Source organism: Heptranchias perlo, chromosome 8 (assembly GCF_035084215.1).
Source record: "Heptranchias perlo isolate sHepPer1 chromosome 8, sHepPer1.hap1, whole genome shotgun sequence".
NCBI lineage: Eukaryota > Metazoa > Chordata > Chondrichthyes > Hexanchiformes > Hexanchidae > Heptranchias > Heptranchias perlo.
In genome coordinates, this window is record NC_090332.1 from 87,760,984 (window position 1) to 87,777,573 (window position 16,590).

At 42.3% G+C, this 16,590-nt stretch overlaps 1 protein-coding gene across 2 annotated transcripts in view; it reads left to right on the plus strand.

Moving 5' to 3' along the window:
• Positions 1-12,481, plus strand: part of LOC137324781 (F-box only protein 48) — a 17,640-nt gene extending 5,159 nt beyond the window's left edge. Inside the window, exons 2-4 of one of the 2 annotated variants that reach the window (XM_067989474.1) lie at positions 4,339-4,386; positions 6,756-7,095; positions 11,943-12,481. In XM_067989474.1, the coding sequence (XP_067845575.1) occupies positions 4,382-4,386; positions 6,756-7,095; positions 11,943-12,104 (507 nt within the window). In that variant the 5' untranslated portion in view covers positions 4,339-4,381 and the 3' untranslated portion in view covers positions 12,105-12,481. The remainder of the gene's footprint in view (positions 1-4,338; positions 4,387-6,755; positions 7,096-11,942) is intronic. The other variant, XM_067989475.1, reaches the window with a different exon arrangement.
• Positions 12,482-16,590: the final 4,109 nt, after the last annotated feature.

Consider the following 16,590-nt stretch of genomic DNA (forward strand, 5'->3'; position numbering starts at 1 on the left):
TGAGGGAGGTTAAAGAAGGGAGAGAGAGAGAGGGGGGTTAAAGAAGGGAGAGAGAGAGGGGGGGTTAAAGAAGGGAGAGAGAGAGGGGGGGTTAAAGAAGGGAGAGAGAGAGGGAGGGGAGTTAAAGAAGGGAGAGAGAGAGGGAGGGGAGTTAAAGAAGGGAGAGAGAGAGGAGGGTTAAAGAAGGGAGAGAGAGAGGGGGGGTTAAAGAAGGGAGAGAGAGAGGGAGGGGTTAAAGAAGGGAGAGAGAGAGGGAGGGAGTTAAAGAAGGGAGAGAGAGAGGAGGGTTAAAGAAGGGAGAGAAAGGGGGTTTAAAGGGGAGAGAGAGAGAGGGGGTTAAAGAAGGGAGAGAGAGAGGGAGGTTAAAGAAGGGAGAGAGAGAGGGAGGTTAAAGAAGGGAGAGAGAGAGGGAGGTTAAAGAAGGGAGAGAGAGAGGGAGGTTAAAGAAGGGAGAGAGAGAGGGAGGTTAAAGAAGGGAGAGAGAGAGGGAGGTTAAAGAAGGGAGAGAGAGAGGGGGGTTAAAGAAGGGAGAGAGAGAGGGAGGTTAAGAAGGGAGAGAGAGGAGGGGAGTTAAAGAAGGGAGAGAGAGAGGGAGGGTTAAAGAAGGGAGAGAGAGAGGGGGGGTTAAAGAAGGGAGAGAGAGAGGGGGGGTTAAAGAAGGAGAGAGAGAGGGAGGGAGTTAAAGAAGGGAGAGAGAGAGGGAGGGGAGTTAAAGAAGGGAGAGAGAGAGAGGAGGGTTAAAGAAGGGAGAGAGAGAGGGGGGGTTAAAGAAGGGAGAGAGAGAGGGGGGGGTTAAAGAAGGGAGAGAGAGAGGGAGGGGAGTTAAAGAAGGGAGAGAGAGAGGAGGGTTAAAGAAGGAGAGAAAGGGGGTTTAAAGGGGGGAGAGAGAGAGAGGGGGTTAAAGAAGGGAGAGAGAGAGGGAGGTTAAAGAAGGGAGAGAGAGAGGGAGGTTAAAGAAGGGAGAGAGAGAGGGAGGTTAAAGAAGGGAGAGAGAGAGGGAGGTTAAAGAAGGGAGAGAGAGAGGGAGGTTAAAGAAGGGAGAGAGAGAGGGGGGTTAAAGAAGGGAGAGAGAGAGAGGGGGTTAAAGAAGGGAGAGAGAGAGGGAGGTTAAAGAAGGGAGAGAGAGAGGGAGGGGAGTTAAAGAAGGAGAGAGAGAGGAGGGTTAAAGAAGGGAGAGAGAGAGGGGGGGTTAAAGAAGGGAGAGAGAGAGGGGGGGTTAAAGAAGGGAGAGAGAGAGGGAGGGGAGGTTAAAGAAGGGAGAGAGAGAGGGAGGGGAGTTAAAGAAGGGAGAGAGAGAGGAGGGTTAAAGAAGGGAGAGAAAGGGGGGTTTAAAGGGGGGGAGAGAGAGAGAGGGGGTTAAAGAAGGGAGAGAGAGATGAAAGGGAGGGAGAGAGAGAGAGGGATAGGTATAAGAAGGGAGGGAGATGAGAGAGAGAGGTTAAAGAAGGGAGGAGAGAGAGGGAGGTTAAAGAGGGAGGAGAGAGAGAGGGGGCTTAAAGAAGGGAGAGAGAGAGAGAGAGGGGAGGTTAAAGAAGGGAGAGAGAGAGAGAGAGGTTAAAGAAGGGAGAGAGAGAGGAGGGTTAAAGAAGGGAGAGAGAGAGGGGAGGCTTAAAGAAGGGAGAGAGAGAGAGGGAGGGGAGTTAAAGAAGGGAGAGAGAGAGGGAGGGGAGTTAAAGAAGGGAGAGAGAGAGGGAGGGTTAAAGAAGGAGAGAGAGAGAGGGAGGTTAAAGAAGGGAGAGAGAGAGGGAGGGAGTTAAAGAAGGGAGAGAGAGAGGGAGGGGAGTTAAAGAAGGAGAGAGAGAGGAGGGTTAAAGAAGGGAGAGAAAGGGGGTTTAAAGGGGGGGAGAGAGAGAGAGGGGGTTAAAGAAGGGAGAGAGAGAGGGAGGTTAAAGAAGGGAGAGAGAGAGGGAGGTTAAAGAAGGGAGAGAGAGAGGGGAGGTTAAAGAAGGGAGAGAGAGAGGGAGGTTAAAGAAGGGAGAGAGAGAGGGGGGTTAAAGAAGGGAGAGAGAGAGGGAGGTTAAAGAAGGGAGAGAGAGAGGGAGGTTAAAGAAGGGAGAGAGAGAGGGAGATTAAAGAAGGGAGAGAGAGAGGAGAGAGGTTAAAGAAGGGAGAGAGAGAGGGAGGTTAAAGAAGGGAGAGAGAGAGGGAGGTTAAAGAAGGGAGAGAGAGAGGAGGGAGGGTTAAAGAAGGGAGAGAGAGAGGGAGGTTAAAGAAGGAGAGAGAGAGGGAGGGGAGTTAAAGAAGGGAGAGAGAGAGGGAGGGAGTTAAAGAAGGGAGAGAGAGGGAGGGGAGTTAAGAAGGAGAGAGAGAGGAGGGTTAAAGAAGGGAGAGAGAGAGGGGGGGTTAAAGAAGGGAGAGAGAGAGGAGGGGGTTAAAGAAGGGAGAGAGAGAGGGAGGGGAGTTAAAGAAGGGAGAGAGAGAGGGAGGGGAGTTAAAGAAGGGAGAGAGAGAGGAGGGTTAAAGAAGGGAGAGAAGGGGGTTAAGGGGAGAGAGAGAGGAGGGGGTTAAAGAAGGGAGAGAGAGAGGGAGGTTAAAGAAGGGAGAGAGAGAGGGAGGGTTAAAGAAGGGAGAGAGAGAGGGAGGTTAAAGAAGATGAGAGAGAGAGGGAGGTTAAAGAAGGGAGAGAGAGAGGGAGGTTTAAGAGGAGAGAGAGAGGGAGGTTAAAGAAGGGAGAGAGAGAGGGAGGTTAAAGAAGGAGAGAGAGAGGGAGGTTAAAGAAGGGAGAGAGAGAGGGAGGTTAAAGAAGGGAGAGAGAGAGGGAGGTTAAAGAAGGGAGAGAGAGAGGGAGGGGAGTTAAAGAAGGGAGAGAGAGGGAGGGTTAAAGAAGGGAGAGAGAGGGGGGTTAAAGAAGGGAGAGAGAGGGGGGGTTAAAGAAGGGAGAGAGAGGGAGGGGAGTTAAAGAAGGGAGAGAGAGAGGGAGGGGAGTTAAAGAAGGGAGAGAGAGAGGAGGGTTAAAGAAGGGAGAGAAAGGGGGTTTAAAGGGGGGGAGAGAGAGAGAGGGGGTTAAAGAAGGGAGAGAGAGAGGGAGGTTAAAGAAGGGGAGAGAGAGAGAGAGGGAGGTTAAGAAGGGAGAGAGAGAGAGAGGGAGGTTAAAGAAGGGAGAGAGAGAGAGAGGGAGGTTAAAGAAGGGAGAGAGAGAGAGGGAGGTTAAAGAAGGGAGAGAGAGAGGGAGGTTAAAGAAGGGAGAGAGAGAGGGGAGGGGTTAAAGAAGGGAGAGAGAGAGGGGGGGTTAAAGAAGGGAGAGAGAGAGGGAGGGGAGTTAAAAAAGGGAGAGAGAGAGGGAGGGGAGTTAAAGAAGGGAGAGAGAGAGGAGGGTTAAAGAAGGGAGAGAAAGGGGGTTCAGAAGGGAGAGAGAGAGGGAGGTTAAAGAAGGGAGAGAGAGAGGGAGGTTAAAGAAGGGAGAGAGAGAGGGAGGTTAAAGAAGGGAGAGAGAGAGGGAGGTTAAAGAAGGGAGAGAGAGAGGGAGGTTAAAGAAGGGAGAGAGAGAGGAGGTTAAAGAAGGGAGAGAGAGAGGGAGGTTAAAGAAGGGAGAGAGAGAGGGAGGTTAAAGAAGGGAGAGAGAGAGGGGGGGTTAAAGAAGGGAGAGAGAGAGAGGGGGGGTTAAAGAAGGAAGATAGAGAGGGGGGGGTTAATGAAGGAGAGAGAGAGGGGGGGTTAAAGAAGGGAGAGAGAGAGGGGGGGTTAAAGAAGGGAGAGAAGAGAGGGGGGTTAAAGAAGGGAGAGATGAGAGAGGGGTTAAAGAAGGGAGAGAGAGAGGGGTTAAAGAAGGGAGAGACAGGGGGTTTAATGGGGAGAGAGAGAGACAGGGGGTTAAAGATGGGAGAGAGAGAGAGAGGGGGGTTAAGAAGGGAGAGACAGGGGGTTTAATGGGGAGAGAGAGAGACAGGGGGTTAAAGATGGGAGAGAGAGAGAGAGGGGGTTAAAGAAGGGAGAGATGGGGTTTAAAGGGGGAGAGAGAGAGGGGTTAAAGACAGGAGAGAGAGGAGGGGTTAAAGATGGGAGAGAGGGGTTAAAGAAGGGTGGGAGAGAAGGGGTTAAGAAGGAGGAGAGAGAGATGGGGTTAAAGGGGAAGAGAGTGGGGTTAAAGGGGAGGGAAAGGGTGAGGTTAAAGTTAAAGGAAAGGGTGAGGTTAAAGGGAAAAGGAGGGGAGAGAGGTTTAATCATAGAATGATACAGCACAGGAGGAGGCCATTCGGCCCAGCGTGCCTGTATTGGCTTTTTGAAGGAGCTATCGAATTAGTCCCACTCTTTCTCCCCCCCCCCCCCCCACCCTTTCAAGAGTTTATCCAATTCCACTTTGAAAGCTACTACTGAATCTGTATCCGCCCTACCTTTCAGGCAGAGCATTCCAGATTATAACAACTCGCTGCATTAAAAAAAAATGAGGTGAGAGGGGGCGCAGAGTGCATGGAAGTAGGGGAGGATGAGGAGTGGGATGGCGCAGAGTGTGCAGGAGAATGTGATATAAACTGGGGAGGGAGGGGGCGATGATACAACATGGTGGGCAGGAACATCTATATATACCAAACTAGAAAATTCCAAATCCACCCAATCGCTTCCAAGAAATACAGAGATAGGCTGAACATGCAGTGGGGTATAGGCTTGTCAGAATATAAGTTTCCCGTGTACCCAACATTTCATCACTCATACAGCAGAATATTGTGGTAAATATTATAGGGATTTTCCCTTATCTCTTGCAGAGAAATTTCAGTTATTGTGACTATATATTGGTATTCTCTGTTACTAAATATGTTTGTTATATTGTTCTAAAATTATTTATACCATTGTCATAGTGACATGGAAGGCTCTCTTCTACCACCATACCTCCCAATTCACAGAGGCACTCCTTTCCACTTTATCTCCAGTTCATGCCAGCACTCTCCTTCCCCTGCCCAGTTTACACTGGCTCCGTTCTCCCCTCTGCCCTTACAGGCACTAAGTGCGTGAGAACAACATAGGTTAATTTCCTTGTTGTGTTCCCTCCTCCATACATTTATCGTTCTGGGGAAAAAGTACTGGGAAAAGATTGCAGTGGGCAAGAACTCATCTTTTATGAATTCATAGCTGCCGTCAGCTCCTACCTGACAGCTGCTACTCTGAGGTATGGAATTTTGCTGGGAATGTGGAGGGGTATTATTGTTATGGCAAAACTATCTTGATAATTTCTGCCCACAATGGTGTTCTATCTCCAGAGCAGCATCAGGTAGCAGCTAAGAATCAACAGAAAGCTGGAGCCAAGGGCATCATTGATGAAATGGGAGTGAAGGAGCATCTCCATAAATAAACAGACACTGGCCTCAAAATGCTGATGTCCATGTAAAATGTGGACAGTTGGCATCTATGGAACATGGCTTAACTGAGTGGAATCTGGCATAGAGCGGAGATGTGTGGCATAACACAAGGGAAGCACGGCATAGCAAGGAAAACAAGCCATGGAACAGGATAAACGGGATGGGAACACAGGAAAACGCTGGCGTAGACTGTTGCCTCTAGACTTGACTATTCCAATGCTCTCCTGGCCAGCCTCCCATCTTCCACCCTCCATAAATTTAAGCTCGTCCAAAGCTCTACAGCCCGTATCCTATCTCGCACCAAGTCCCGTTCACCCATCGCCCCTGTGCTCGCTGACCTACATTGGCTCCCGGCCTGGCAACGCCTCGATTTTAAAATTCTCGCCCTTCCCTGTCTCTGTAACTTCCTCCAGCCGTACAACCCTCCGAGATCTCTTCACTCCTCCAATTCTTGCCTCTTGTGCATCCCCGATTTTAATCGCTCCACCATTGGCGGCCTTCAGCTGCTTAGACCCTAAGCTCTAGAATTCCCTCCCTAAACCTCTCTGTCTCTCTATCTCTCTCTCCTCCTTTAAGACACTCCTTAAAACCTACTTCTTCGGCCAAGCTTTTGATCACCTGACCTAACGTCTCCATATGTGGCTCTGTGTTAAATTTTGGTCGATAACGCTCCTGTGAAGCGCTTTGGGACGTTTTATTATATTAAAGGTGCTATATAAATGCAAGTTGTTGTTATTGTTGTTGTTGTAAACAACCCTTAATTCTGAGATGCATTTGACAGGTACAAGGGATAAACCTAGGAAATACGAAAGATAAAATGGCTAAATAGAGATAAAGGGTTAAACCAAACAAACTCAGGGATGAACTTTACAGATTCAGAAATCATGTGGGAGATACATGGATAAAATTCAGCATAGAGTGGTGATTTACAGGCTATAAAAGTGGGAATAGCCCTTACAGCTGGACTCTCAGCTTGCAGATCCAGCGGCAAACCTGGCACAGACTGAGAATGTACAATTGATAGACTCAGGATAACTTGGTCTAAACTGGCAATTTACAGACTAGGGCACAATGACATATTCAGGGATTTAAACGCGACATGCTGAGTATTTTCTCCTAATATTTTGCTGTATACCTTGGGCTTTGAAGAAGGTAAAAATTGAGTAAATCTGTAAACAACATTTTTGAGTAGCATGCAGAGAGAATGGAAAACATGCGGAAGAGAGGAGAAAGATGGAAGGAGAGTCTGACATACGGAAGGAGAGCGAAAAAATGACAGGCTGAGACATTAACACAAAATGTATGAGAACCACGGAAAAAACGAGTGGAAGACAAATAGAAAACAGACAGAAATAAAGAATTAGAGAATGAGACACAAACAGTTAGAAGAGAGAGACTACTTGTCTGTAAGGCAAGCTACGGAAAATAAACCAATAAGACAGTAAAATTTGATTTTGTTTGTAGGTTTTCAAAATACCTCTTCAATTCTGGAAAAGAAACTATGCGAAAAACTTGCAAAAGAAACAATCACAGTACTATTGGTAAAGATAAAATTCCTTTCTCCGCTGAACCGAAAAGATTGAGAAACAGTCGCGATTTCGTCCAGTTTTTGCCTCTCGAGCTAATTCTGAAAATTTTCACTGAACTGGACATTCAAAGCCTGTCTAATGCTACAATGACCTGCAAAGCATGGAATTATGTGATCGAAAACAGTGACAGCCTGTGGTACAATCACTGCGTGACAACATTGGCTGTCTGTAAAATAGAGCTGCAATGTGATAGAGCAATTGGACTTTCTTGGAAGGTAAGTGCAGTTTGCAATTATTTGAGTTGTATGAAAAGTTTTTTTTTAAATACTAACCTCCAATCTGCCTTTCTTTCTTTCCATTTGTATCTAAGAGTGTCTCCTATGTTTTTCTTGTCTTTTTTCCCTATCATTCTCCCTCCATTTGTTCATGGTATCATAGTAGATACAAAAATATATGAAAAGAAACATTTTAAGAGTAATCCTCGATCAATTCAGCAGATGACACATGAAAATATTAGATAAGCACGAGATAGCCAAGAACTCAAGTGTCCACGCTACGGATCATTTAAATTTAATTACATTTTATAACCCAACTGCGGAGGTGAACTTGAAGTTGCCCAGGAGAGAGTGGTGACAGTTTTTGGATTTAACCCAAATATAGAAATGTTTAAATGGGATAGAAATCAGTTTAAAACAGTATGCCCTACACGTAAATACATAAATGGTACATAGAATACTAGTGTAAATCCAGTTGGAAAATTATAGGATAACTTGACGGAGCTTTGCAAGGCAGCAATGCATCAGGGAAATCAGATGATATAAACAGTAAGAACAAAGCATTAAAATGCTTTAAAGGAAAAATGTAATTTATGTTTTGCGAAAAATAATCAATAGCAGGGTTCTGTGGTAAGTTTCCCAAGGCAGGCACACCCAGATGTGGCTTGTAACTCAAACAATTTTAGTATAATACCATGGGACTTATATCACAGTAGCTGTTGCATCATTTGACTCATACTGCAGTGATTCTGATCTTTATTTTGTGAATATTATTATAATGAAATGACAGACAGATATAGAATATAAATAAGCCATCAGTATAAATTGCTTGCCCATTAGATTAAGGATTATAACCACATCATAATATAATTGTAAGAATATTTTCAAGTTTTACTTCGTGCAAAAAAAGTGAACTCTTCCTTAATACACTTGCATTAAATTGTTACTAAAAAAAAGTCCTGAAGATATGAATTTGCATGGTTTTGTTCTTGAAAATGCAATAAAAACTGTTCCAATTTGTAGGGAATTATTTTACAAAACCACTTTGCAAGTTTTCACTATCAATCCATCCCACATTACAGCATTATATTTTCACAATACTATTTTATACGATATGCCACTATCAGAACTAAGAAATACCAGTGATACCAATGGATTGAATAGAAGATACTTGGGGAATTGTTGAATATAAATTTTATTTTCAGTAATAACTAATACGTAAGCAACAAAGTTGGAGTTCCGTATTAAAGTCAATTGTACAAATGGATTAAAATTTAATATTGGCATGAAAACAGGAAATGCTGGAAATATACAACAGGTCTATCAACAACTGTAGAGATAAAAGACAGGTTAAAGTTTTAGTTGCGATCCACCATCAGCCAAATATTAACCTATCATTTTACAAATCTTTATGGACCAGATCTCTACTTTTACCACTTTGTTTTTTTCTCAGCTTTTCAGCATTTGCAGTTTTTCTTTTTATATCCATATTTGTATAGTGCTCCAATAAATACTTGTATACCATTTTCTTACAAAATGATCTTTGTTTTCAAATCCCTCCATAGCCTCGCCCCTCCCTATCTCTATAACCTCCTCCAGCACTTCAACCCTCCATGATCTCTGCGCTCCTCCAATTCTTGCCTCTTGGGCATCCCCAATTTTCATCACTCCACCATTGGCGGCCGTGCCTTCAGCTGCCTAGGCCCTAAGCTCTGGAATTCCCTTCCTAAACCTCTCCGCCTCTCTCTCCTCCTTTAAGATGCTCCTTAAAACCTACCTCTTTGACTAAGCTCTTGGTCACCTGTTCTAATATATCTTTGTGGCTCAGTGTCAAATTTTGTTTGATAATCGCTCCTGTGAAGCACCTTGGGACATTTTACTACATTAAAAGTGCTGTATAAATGTGAGTTGTTGTTTAATTGTATTGGAACTTATATTGATTCATCTATAACAATAATAGCGAATACTACAAGCACACAGAGTACTTTAATTAGACAAACTCAATGATTTTACTATGACAACAATTATTTTGGTCAGAGACAAAGCCAAGTCCTAAAAGGAACAGTGATGCAAAAATCTGAATATATCCACATTTCCAAGTTCATTATCAACACGAGATTCCATATCCCATTCAAGGATCTATAAATAAAGGTTAATTATATTTTTAATTTTAATTTTATTTTTAAGTTAATTAAACCGGGAAATTAGGTGGTTTGCATTTTAGCACATTGTCTTTCACCTTCGGGACCTGGCTTGCAATCCAGCTCAGATAGATTCAATGAAAAACACTTCTCTTCAGGTTGAAAAAGTTATACATGAAGGAAGGTTAGGCAGTTTCAACCCAGTTCTTAGTCATTGCAGATTTGTTATATATTCAACTATACTGTTGGAATTTGAGGCTTCCTCAGTAACCCATATTCTCTTTGTGACAACCTTGTGAAAATTCCACTTCACAGATACAGTCATAACTTAGCCACCAAAAAAAATCAATATTTTAGATTCCATGTTTTGTTTTAGATTGCAATTGCATCTTTCACAAGGAAATCTAATAGAGACACAACATAGTAGCTAGTAGGACAAGAGCATGGGGTCATTATTGGATGACCCAAACCGGGCACGGAGGTCGCAGTGCGCGATTAACCCGCGCCCGGTCGTTGAGATGCAGGCAGCACGTAACATTCGTGCTGCCTGGTGATTTGCCCGATAGCTGCGAGCAGCCAGGCCTAGCTGCACTGTTGAGTGGCTGCTCACCAGCAGGGAGGCCCCAATATCGCGTGTGGCTAGCACCACTTAAAGGCAGCCTGTACTTATTTGCAAAATATAAGATACGGGTCCACACGAAGTCTGAACAGAGATCAGACATCGCACACCTAAAACACAGATGCAGGTCCTGTCCCTATGTTTACAAATTGTTGAGTTATGTTAAAACATTGAATAAAGATTGCCCACTACTAAATCCCAAATCCTCCAATCTGCAAGCCAGACCTCACCAATCTGCCTATCTGAGTTTGTACTAGGCCTGCGAGAGAGCATGCACAAAGGTTCTCTGATGATGCACTACAGGCCTTGGTGCAAGAGGTGGACAGAAGGAGGGACATACTATATCTGCAGGGGGGCAAGAGGCCCTCCAGACATATGCTGCTGAGGCAGTGGGAGGCTACAGGGGACAAAGTCAATGCCAAGCACATAGCACCATGAGCATGGATGCTGTGCAGGAAGAAGTTCAATGCTTTGACACGAGTGGTCAAGGTGAGTGAGGTCAACTGTCAAGTGGCATCTCCTACCAACTGCACCACTAGCCGCATCCACTGCTCCACGCACTACACCCCCCCATCACCCACATATCAACAAACTCTTTCAATCAGTATTCAACTCTTCCAATCCGATGCTTCCTCTCACCCTCACACGTTACCACTGTTGCAAGCCGCACACCCGCAACTCACAGGTTACACACATCGGCAGCTACCGTGACAGACACATCACCCAAACATCTTGCAGGACACTCACCGACACAACGTTCCGCTTTCTTGCAGGAGAAGGTGGCACATAACAGGAGGCAACAAATGGCAGTGGCTCCATGGAACATGAACCTGCTGTCCTCTCTCAGGATGACAGCATTCCTATCCCACCCCTGCCACACTACCAGTGCCCTTGCTGTTGCCTGTCCGCTAGCCAGCCCACTCCCTGTAGAATATTGAAACTTTATTATAGGAACATAAGATGATAGGAACAGGAGTAGGCCACCGAGCCCCTCGAGCCTGTTCCACCATTCAACAAGATCGTGGTTGATCTGTGACCCTAACTCCATATACCCGCCTTAGCCCCATATCCCTTAATACCTTTGGTTAATAAAAATCTGAATCTCAGATTTAAAATTAACAATTAAGCTAGCATCAACTGCCATTTGCAGCAGAGAGTTCCAAACTTCTACCACTCTTTGCGTGTGGAAGCTTTTCCTAACTTCACTCCTGAAAGTTCTGGCTCTAATTTTTAGGCTTTGTCCCCTAGTCCTAGTATTCACTTATAGAAGACCTCCAAAAACAGGTACAAATGTATCAGCAGCCGGAAGCAATAATCCAGCAACTAACCTGTAACTCCTGCATGATCCCTTTAAATAGCGCTGGTGAGGTGTCCTCATGCTGTTTACTACTTGTTCAGCTGTACAAGGTTAAGACAGTGCGTTGGCTGGAGCATTGAGTTCCAAAATCGCATCTGTCCCTTTAAATGAACATTACACACTGACCTACCACATATTCTCCCTACTTTACATGCTGCCGGTGTTAGTTATCTGCACCATGCGCAAACGCCTTTACCAACATGGTGTCCAGCGCATGTCATGCTAGAAGTGTGCGCGCGCATTCTGGACGCCATTTTGGGTCCTTAGGAGACCGCGTAGTGCCTACAAAATGGGCGCTATGCGACCCAATTTATAGCTCCATTGACACTGGCACTTGCTATGAAAAGATAATCGATCCCTGAGTTTGTCAGGCTCCAGTAGATTAAGAGAACGCAATACATGCCTATTACATTAATAATATGAAATCACAGTATGTTCACCAATAGTGACAAACATCGGATTCACAACATTAGTAATCCGCTCAACTTCTTTCCTGATCTATTAAAAAAATAAAATCATTAATCTGAATTCATTGTGCAGCATTTTCATGAAACTTAACATTATACTACAATGCAAATAGAAATAGTAGCTTCCAGGTTAAAGGTAGTTATAATCGACTTAATTGTGGCCTGACTTTAGCACACACGCATGCAGACACAGCTGCCTTTATTCAATTGATGATGAAAAGAATATTAAGATTGTCAAAGAGATTTTATTTGTTAATTTGTAGGTTATCCTGGTGAGAAACTACAAGAAAAGCAACATAAAACGAGCATGGTTAGATGGTCGATACAGTTACATTCATTCTGCAACCGAGCTTCTGCGCGACAGCATGTGTGAAATGGATGTAGATACATGGGGAGAGATACTGGAGGCTGAGTTGGAAAGATAGAATTGTATTAATTTGGAGTGTTTTATTGCAGCATCATGCACGTTAAAAAAACTAAAACCACTATAACGAAAGTATTTTTTTTTGCTTTATTTGTAAAATAGTTTATGTTTTAAAAAAAAGTAAATAAGAGTTTTTATGGAGTTTGTAAGATTTCATTGGATGGTTAATTATGGAATCTATAAGGATTTAATGCAATATTATTGAAAAGTTTTAAGTTACAGCTCCTTTAAAAAATGTTTTCCACTGTTTTAAGCACTTTCGGAATTTCTTTGGAAAAGCATCGATCATGGTGAAATGTAATGGTAATGGTGTAAGTTATCAGTTCCTTTCTATTTGTATTGTACCTGTCAGAAATAAACATTGGACTTGGATTGCAAGTTCTTGGCTGCAGACTTGATTAATCAAAGCAACTAAGGTTCCCAATTTTGACAATCCATAGTGCAGCGTACGTCATGAAGAATGTATCGATAGTCTGTACTGTAAAGGGTGACAGAAGAGAAAAATGAATTGTTTGTAGTTTTTAACCCCATGGGCTCTCAAGAAGAGCCACAGTGGTTTTTCTGTGTTTCTTTTTAAACAGGGGATCGTGGTTTTCGGAACCGCAGAAGTGTTAGTGCAGGAAACAATCCAGTTAAGAATTTAAGACCCTATCTGCAGACACCCAATTTCACAGCATGGTGACGTTTTGGACTAAGACTAAAGCTATATCAAAAATTCAAAATTACATAGAGACGGAAAACCAATCATCAGACTTGATCAAATCTCTTCTATACTTAACTAAGAATAAACCAAGTTGCTTTTCCTCTTTTGAAAACATTTTGCCAAAAGTAATTACAAGCACTTCTGTCTCTACTGTAAAACCGCAAAGCCTGGACATAATTTGTTTCTGAAACTGGAATTGATAAGATAAATTGATATGAGTTGTTATTCAAGCATTCGAGAAGGGAAAATTTACCTGAAGTTTAAGGGGTTAATCAAATTATATTTTAAAATAAAAAGGAGTTGAGTCTAAGTGGTTCTGGCCCAATGCTGTGTAAGAAGGAAGAAAGTATTTTGGTAGGGAAATAAAATTGTACATTGACAAGACCTGTCAGCCCAACAATACTGCCCTCTGGAATTGGGATAATGAAAAGCGGTCCAAGAATAATTTAAGTAAAATAGACAAAAAAATATATTGGACCAGGCTGTAAATATTATATTGGACAGTAAGGTTCCTCCAGAGCTGATGAATGGTAATATAATGGGATGTGTAAAATTGGATGAGAGGAAGTGATTGGGGATATAAGACAGAAACAGGGAAATTACACCACCAAATGGGAATTTTTCTAAAGTCATCACCCTGGGTGATCATGGGTAAATAAATCACATGGGTATGATTTACCGAAAGATATCAATCTGGTATAAATGTACAATCTAGTGAAAGTCAAGAAAGTGTAGTTGAGAATAGTAAATTGATAGCTTTCCCTTGGAGATATGTGTCCTTGCCTATATTGAACAATGAGAAAACTGCATTTGATAGCCTGGCCACTACCCGAGACATTGGGACCGTGCAGGGAGAGATAAGCAAAGACCTCCAGGCACCCCCCGATCTTTTGGTAAGGTGACATGAAAGATACAAACGTTTGTTGCCATCCATTGGAAACAGAGACCCGGGTGAAGAACATAGTTACAAAGGCCTACGGCCTGTGAGCTAATGGAACCACTCTTCAAACAGAGCAGTTGCTCTTACAGGACATGAGGAAAAAGAAACTGGCCAGCAGAAAGTTACCTGTGATATGTTGTGGGTGACGCAACTAGTATATGGAAATGCGTGATGAAGATACACTGAAGAACGGATCTCAGATATGCTCAGTTACTTCACAACAGCACAACATAAAATGGTTAATGTGGATTAGTAGAGTGAGAAAACCTTTTAAACAAGGCATTGACACATGCTGCATAGAGAAACTGACTAATGACATAATCAGGGAACACTGGTACCAATCAGAGGGATTGAAATTAAAGAGGGACATAGAAATTTGGATTTCCAAAATTCAAGAGTTTACAATGAAATTGGGCTAAGGGGAAATAATACTTAGCAAAAATATCCGCAAGATAGATATTAGTAAAAGGAGAGCTGGAGAATCTTTTAAATCCATAATTTCTTGATAATATATTACACCATAGTTTTCTGTGCATTATAATTTTCTTTGTCTATTAACCAAATGAAACTTAGAAGCAATATGTATATGTTATGTGTGTGTATGTAAATATAATGTTAATAAAATGTAAACTCAAAATGTGATCTTAGACAAAGATCAAGAAGAAAGTTGAGAGATAAAGTGAAAATTGAACCAGAATGGTTTCACTCAGGTTCAAGAGGAGGGAATGTGAGAATATGGTTTAAAACTAGGAATAGTCAAGTATCCCAGCTCACATAGAGCTCCCAAGCATCTTAGCAAGAGGGCGAATGTTAAGGAGGGATGGAGTCATGTCTCGGTGTGTGAACAAAGACAGTTTGTAAAAGTCAGAGACTGCTGAAACTTCAGAATTATAAAATACCCAAAAGTCAAGAGATGTGGTTGCTAAGAGACTGACATTGGTGGGGCCGTGCAAGGCCAAATAGGAGGGGCTGTACTCAGTTAAGAAGGACCACGCATTCCTCAGAAGAAAAAAAAGCTTATAAACAGAGATGGAGGTTGAGGTCATTAGCGATGTTACATAAAACAGCTTATCTTGAGTTGCTAACGTGGCGCCATCACGGTGGGATGATTTACGACTAGGAGATAAGACTAGAGATGCTTATGTGCAGAACAGTGCTGCCGAATAGTATAAAGACAGGGCATGCTCCCTTCCAAAAGGTTAGAGCTCTCCAGAGGACAGTTGGATGTCCACCGCCCCAGGCAGCCACGGCGGTCAGATCTGATCAATCTGAGTGCTCGGGCAAACCAGGTAGTATTAATTGATTGTCATTTAATGTAATCTGGAGACAGTTGTATAATACTATTGTGAGTCAATCTATTAAAGCTGTTTGTTTAATAACCACTCAGGCCCAAATCACGTGTGCAAATTATTGTTGAAGGATTAACAACCCTTTGTTGTGACAGTAATGGGAAAACCTGCTAATAGTTTATGGGCTTGAACATCAAAAGTGATATTTCATGTGCATAAATGACATTTAATGGTCAGCCTCACTAGTAAATGTTATCAAATTAACTCAATTATGGGCTATAAGAGTGAATATAATCATTAGCTTTTCAAATCTTAGTAATATTAAATGATTATGTTAATACTTTTGTTTCTGGTTTCTGTTGACTTTGTTGAGTTTTTTTGCTTAAATACTGTGATTAGGGCTTCCCTGGTGACTCATTTGGTAAATGCTTTAACTGAGGAATATAGATCAGGAAGGTCCCAGGTCCCAGGTCCGCCGCTGGTCTGAGCTAAGTTAGGCCGCAGTATCCTCAATAGGGGTAACAGACAGGATTCTGGATGATAATGACAATTATTTGTAATTATTTATTTTATTTTTAGAATGAGTTCTGACACTCATGGTTCTGCTAGAAACTTCATATCTGTTGAATAAATAGAATCTTACTAATGTTGGTGAGCACTAGTAATTGTTTCACTCCTGCAAAAAAAAATCATTTGCTCATATTCAGGAGTTTTTTTCACCTAGGGATACTGAGGCTAATTCTGATGTCCCACGATAGAGCTCAGGTAACTCAACACAGATCAAACATTAAACTTCTAAGTAGAAACTGGAAAATGTGATCTTGAATATATTTCATTTTGTCACCAGCTTGCTGGTAAGAAACCTTCATGAGATAAAAGATCATTTCACTAGTCCTGTATCTGTAGTTTGGGTGGACCTGAAGACTGCATCAGACAACATATGCAAGGCTGTTATTTGAAGAAACCCTTAAACTTTCACTTAATGCAATTTTGGGGGATTTATCTGCCAAAGACAATCCTAAATTTAGCAGATCTGTTAAGTGTTCTGCCTATAATAAGACAACCACTCTCCTCATTTATGTATAACTTGTTCATACTTCATAATAAAATATGTAAAGACAAAAGACCATTTGGCTCATTAAATTTGTTCCCTCCATGGAGTATGAACATTTTGCCAGCCAGCCACAGTTAAACCTCCAAAAGGATAATCCCACCATTTTGTGGTCATCAGTGCTTATGCTTATCTTTATCATTTTCAATCAATTCTTAAATAGATATTTATCCATTCTTTTACATAACATCAATTGCTTTTTCTTGCACTCTTTTTAATCTAAATTAAATGTGGACATAGGAATTTATAATGAAGAAAAAGTTGACACAAAAAGTATGACAAAAACATGACAACGGGAAGTCAACTGCACAGGCAGGATGTACGCATAGTTGCAAGATTTTTAATAAGATATAGATAGTTCTGTACATTTGCACTTTTATCAGGGAACCACACTGGCTATCAATATTTTAAAAATTAGTAGCTATATTAAAAAGAAGTAACTTA